General features: G+C 41.9%; 1 protein-coding gene across 1 annotated transcript; it reads left to right on the forward strand.

Moving 5' to 3' along the window:
- Positions 1-202: 202 nt before the first annotated feature.
- On the forward strand, positions 203-618 carry LOC119428218 (histone H4 type VIII-like). Its single transcript, XM_037695867.1, has 2 exons — positions 203-446; positions 551-618. The coding sequence occupies exons 1-2, from the start codon at positions 203-205 to the stop codon at positions 616-618; spliced, it is 312 nt and encodes a 103-aa protein (XP_037551795.1).
- Positions 619-6,013: the final 5,395 nt, after the last annotated feature.

Here is a 6,013-nt window from a genome sequence, read left to right on the forward strand (position 1 = left end):
CACTGAATAATAGAGCTGTTTCTACGTTTGTCACCATTAAACCAACAAAACAAAGGATAGAAACTTTGTCATCTTATGGTAATTTAGAGAGTTATTTGGAGATGAAAGAAGACCACAGGTATAATTGATGCAGAATTTCTTTATCAGGGCACAACTCGAGCTATAAACTGGACTCTGTATTATCAGCAAAAAAAGAGACAAAATGTCCAGAAGAGGAAAAGTTGGCAAAGGTCTTGGTAAAGGAGGTGTCAAGCATCACCAAAAAGTGCTCCATGATAACATCCAGGGAATCACCAAACCCACCATTCGCCATCTGGCCCACCGTGATGGAGTGAAGCGTATCTCCGGTCTGATCTACAAGGAGACCCATGGTGTGCTGAAGGTGTTCCTGGAGAACATGATGCGTAACGCCATCCCGTACACCGAGCACACAAAGAGGAAGACTGTGACTTCTTCATTCATTCAACCTTTATTTATACAGGTTAGTCTCATTGAGCCTCGATGACTCATTTACAAGAGAGACCTGTTTCTCTCATTTACCTGAGAGACCTGACTGCCATGCATGCGGTGTACGTCCTGAAGAGACAGGACCGAACCCTGTATGGCTTCGGAGGTTAAACCCATCCTAGACCAGAACCATAGTCAAAGATTGGATTGCAGGAGTAGAGGAAGGTTTGTATTTGGCTACTTCCTTCTCTTCAATACATAAAGTTCATAAAATACCTTTGTTGTGATAATTAAGATATTTGTTTCCACTTAACTGTGGTTTCTACAAAAAGTACCAGAAAAATCCATTTGTATTTGTTACAGGAACTTTGATGGTAAAATCAGGCAGACAGTCAAGCTACAATCCTTGCGTTTTCTGACTTCATCTAGAATAAATTAATGAGAAGTGTACTCTCTGGACAGGAAGAGTAGAGGGCCTACAGTACATTCACACATCACAGGCATGCATGCGAGCGTGAAGTGACAATGTCAAAATATCAACACCTCTTTTTTTTTTTTTTTTGTACCTCTGGGTCCCAGCGTGTGGGGAATGAAGAAGTAACAGCACTAGTTAATTCCCCCCTCTGAAAGGTGTGACATGTTTAAATGTAATGACTTGGCTTGCTGAACTGAAACCAAACACTGCTTTAAACCACAGGGGTGTCGTGGATGGGAGCCGAGAAAGAAAGGGTGCACGGAGGCAAAGGTTTCTTATCCAAATTAATACAGAGCCTCACTTTTCATCAAAGCCTTTATTGAGTATTATAGACTGTTCCAGCATACAATGGCTCTTTCAACATTCTCTTGGCAAAAGGGTGCTGCAGATTTATGTCCTCTTTTTTTAATTCACACCAAACATTTTCCTTATTTCTATCTGGGAGCTAGTTTTTTGCTATTCATCTATTCCCATCGCATCTTGCCTTTCTGAAGTCATCTTTTCACGGCCCCTTCATTGACAGTCTCCCGCTCCACAACCTCCCCATGTCACCGGGGAGCTCATTCTTAGTTGCACAAAAAACGTCCGTCACGGATTGCCTTCCTCCCGTCTGCCTGTGAATTAGCTGTGTGATTACACTGAGCTGGTGGGGTAAAGCCCGTGGTTGGATTAGGGGCTGCACGGGCTGAGGCCTCTGATTGGAGCAACCCAACAGAGTACAGACAGACCGACCAACAGACAACTGAAAGCTCTGACGGGCTAACGACCCACAGAGGAGGACAGAGTCAGGATCTGCATGGCATGTAGTTGTCACTTTGGCACATCGCACTGATACTGGCTGCAGAGAAAGGCCAGCCAGATAGAGTCTGTGCCAGGAAGCTACAGAGAGGAGACTGTTCAGGCTTTGGGTTGTTATTTTTAGTTCTGGATCAGTGGGACCAGAGATGGGGGGCTGACATTAATTTAAGTGGACTAGATTCTTCTGGGTAGTAAAGTTTGCCTGACAAATTTTCATTGTTTATGCCCTGTCATGTTCAAATGTCAGTGAAAAGTTGTCTTTCTACGTGGATTTGTTGGTGAGTTGGTCTCATACAAATTCTTCAAGACACCATGGACATAAGCAAGATGTTAATCAGTCATAAGTAGTTTAATCGATGAGTCAGTACAATATGAGGTGAGAGGATTGTCTCATAGTTTTTGAGTTGTGATTTGAGTTTGGCTTTGCATTTTTAGTTCCTGACGGGGTCTGACTCTAGGTTCTGTAAAGCTTTTTCTTCTAGTTCTTGTACCATTTCTGTTATTTCAGTTTTAAAGTCAGTATTTACTTTATGACTTGGGGAAGTGGTGGCGCAGAGGTTTGAGAAGGTGGGTCTGTGATCGGAAGATCGCCTGTTCAAGCCCCGGTACTGACAACATCAAAAATGTGGGTGAGGTAGGTGAAGCACCCACACCTGCCCCACCTTCATTCACCCCACTCTGGGCCCATGAGCAAGGCCCTTAACCCCCACCATCTGCTCCCTAAACAGGTCTCTCTTGAAAATGAGTCCTCGTGGCTCAATGAGACTACCTGGATAAATAAAGGGTAAATGAAAAAAAAAATTACTTTGAAAAACTAGTAACCTATGCTTACTTTTTATAGTCTTCCTGTTTATGTTTACACCTGGTCTTAATCTGCAATTAACCTTTACCTGTATTATTCTCACCAGCTTTTCATTACGTCACTGTTGGTGCGAGATTTTTTTGTGTGCCTGCTTTGTAAACTTTTTCTATGACTTTTTCCACATTTATTTTTCTTTGAGTTATCTGCCTATGGTGTGCTTTTAGCCAGTTTGATTGTTTTCCTCATCTAGTCTTCAGTGAGTTCTGCATTTGGTATCTTTTTAACAGTTTCCCAAAATACCTCAAGTCGCATCTGAGATGTCTTAATGTCTTAGTTTGATTTATGTAAGGACAAAGGTGACATGCGGGGCTTGAAGTCAACCGCCTGCTCTTACGCTGCTGAACCAATGAGACAGGTAGTGGCAGACTTGTACATATTGATATATGAAAGGGTAAGCAGGCAGGCATCACAGTTTGATAATGTGATAAAGTGATGACAGGCCACTGGTGTGACAGGCCGACTAGACAATTTAGAATAGTCAAGTCAAGTCAGGTTTATTTATAGAGCACATTTAAAACGGAACCTGTTATCAAAGTGCTTAACAACAACAACAATCAATGAGTAAATTAAAGAGAAAAATATATAAACATATATATATATATATATATATATATATACAATATACTAATAATAATAACTGAAACATTAATAAAAAGCATTTAAAACATAGGGTCACAGATTAAAAAACACTATATCAATTTACACTGTATGAAATGCCTGAGAGAACAGATGTGTTTTTAGCAGGGATTTGAAGTGAGGAATGGAGGTGGCCTGCCTGATGTTGGGGGGCAGGTTGTTCCAGAGTTTGGGGCACATGGCTGAAAAAGCCCGATCTCCTCTGAGCTTCAGTCTTGTTTTTGGAACAGCCAAAAGCAGCTGATCGGATGATCTCATGGTCCGAGAGGGAACGTAAGGTTCCAGAAGCTCAGAGAGGTAAAGGGGTGCGGGGCTATTTAGGTATTTGAAGGTCAACAGAAGAATTTTAAAAACTATCCTCGTACGAACAGGGAGCCAGTGAAAGGACGACAGAACTGGTGTAATATGTTCAGACCTATGAGTTCCGGTTAAAAGCCGAGCAGCAGCATTCTGGACGAGCTGAAGACGTGAGATGGAGGCCTGGCTGATCCCAGCATACAGTGCATTGCAATAGTCCAATCGGGTCGTGACAAAGGTGTGGACTAGTTTCTCAAGGTCGGGTCTGGACAACACTGGCTTGAGCTTAGCTACCTGTCTGAGTTGGAAGAAGCTTTTCTGCAGAACAGAGATGATTTGTTTGTCAAACTTGAAGTCAGAGTCTAAAACCATCCCGAGATTTTTACCAGACTGCTTCAGATGTGGCTGAAGTGAGTCCAGTTTTGACAGGATCAGTGGTGGCAGTTGAGCTAGGGCTAAAAACAATGACTTCAGTCTTGTCATTGTTAAAACTTAAGAAATTTGAAGCCATCCAGGCCTTAATGTCATCCATACATTTTAACAGAGGGTGAATGGACCAAACACTTCCTGCTTTCACAGGCAGGTAGATCTGTCAATGGAATGAAAGACCATGTTTCCTCAGGATGGACCCCAGTGGGAGCAAATAAAGTGAGAACAGAAGGGGTCCAAGAATCAAACCCTGTGGGACCCCACAAGAAAGTGGATATATTATTACCAACCTTGACACAGAAACTCCTGCCACTCAGGTATGAGCGGACCCATTATAATGCAGCAGCTGTGATCCCAACCCACTGTTCCAGCCGTGATATAAGGATACTGTGGTCAACAGTATCAAAAGCAGCAGTAAGGTCCAGGAGCACAAGTACCACAAATTGACCAGAATCATTTGATATCATAATATCGTTACAAACCCTTACTAAAGCTGTTTTAGTGCTGTGGAGTTGCTTAAAACCAGATTGAAAAATTTCGAAGATTCTGTTCTCATTCAAAAACTTATTTAATTGAATGAAAACTATTATCTCCAGGATTTTGGACAGGAAGGGAAGTTTTGAGATTGGTCTGAGATTTGAGCAAGTCGAAGAGTCAAGTCCAGGTTTCTTAATTAACGGATGAACTACTGCATGTTTGAAAACATCGGGAACCACACTTGTCACAATACTACTATTTACAATAGTAAGAACAGAGGGTCCAATCGTGGGTAGAACTTGTTTGAAAAATGACGCAGGAATGGGGTCAGCAGGGGAACCGGAGGGTTTCATCTGACCAACGACTTTGTTTAGAAATGGGAGTGAAATGGGTTCAAACTGTTTGAAGACAGCTGAGCAAGGGACAAAGACAGAGGGGTCAGTTATGGACTGGGGGATGGATAATCTAATCAACTCTACCTTATCAGCAAAGTATATGGTAAAGTTGTTGCAGATGTCAACGGAGGCCTTCATGCTGGCACACCGAGGCACGTTTAAAATGGAATTTACGGTATTAAAAAGAACACGGGATTATGACTGTTTGAAGAAATGATTTGGGAGAAGTATTTGTTCTTTTCAGAGTTAACGATGCTCTGATAATCTTTCAAACATGTTTTTAACATAATAAAAGAAACCTGTAATTTGTCCTTTTCCACTTGCGTTCAGCTCTCCTGCATAGACGTTTGGCCGCTCGAGTGGTCGCGTTCAACCAGGGCTGTGGTGCACGCTTTGGTTGCCTGATTTTTAGCGGGGCCACGAGGTCTAAAATCTTAGAGCAGGTCGCATCATGCCTACTGAGCAGATCCTGCGTACTAATACAGGCAGAGGTTTCAGGGACTGAAGCAGCATCAGTAAGGAATGCAGAGGAAAAAGAGCAGCGGTTGAAGAGTTAAATATCCGACAACTCTTGGCTGGAGCGGGGGATTTAGACTCATGAATAACAGAGGTTTGGAATGAAATGGGTTTGTGATCTGAAACAATAGCATCCCCAATTTCCAGATTAACCACAGATAAACCGTGAGACAAAACTAAATCAAGTGTATGGCCCTGTTGATGAGTTGGACCAACAACATTTTGCACAAGGTTTAAAGATTGTAACAGATTTAGAAACTCCTGCACCAAAGGCTTGTCAGGACAGCAAACGTGCACATTAAAATCTCCCAGAATCAAGACCCTGTCGTAATTGAGCAGTATTCCAGTCAGAAAGTCAGAAAATTCACTTAGTAATTTAACTTAATTTAGTACCGGTAGATGTTTAACATATTTTTGGCATAGTGCTCCACATGAACACTGCTGAGTTATACTTCCCACCTCTACTGGTTCCACAATTCCAGCTTAATTTTGAAAGCACTCATAATTGCAGGACATAACCAGAGGAGGTTTTAGGTGATGCTTTTCTTTGCAGCCATATTACCAAACTGTTTAGCTATGGGGTTAACTTCATCAGTTGTTGATGCGGATAACCAAACACGTCATATAAGTTCAAGCAACTTAGCAGACAAAAAAAAAAAAAAAAAAAAAAAAAGAAATTTC

The sequence above is a fragment of the Nematolebias whitei genome, chromosome 22 (assembly GCF_014905685.2).
Source record: "Nematolebias whitei isolate Nwh7 chromosome 22, NemWhi1, whole genome shotgun sequence".
NCBI classification, from domain to species: Eukaryota; Metazoa; Chordata; class Actinopteri; order Cyprinodontiformes; family Rivulidae; genus Nematolebias; species Nematolebias whitei.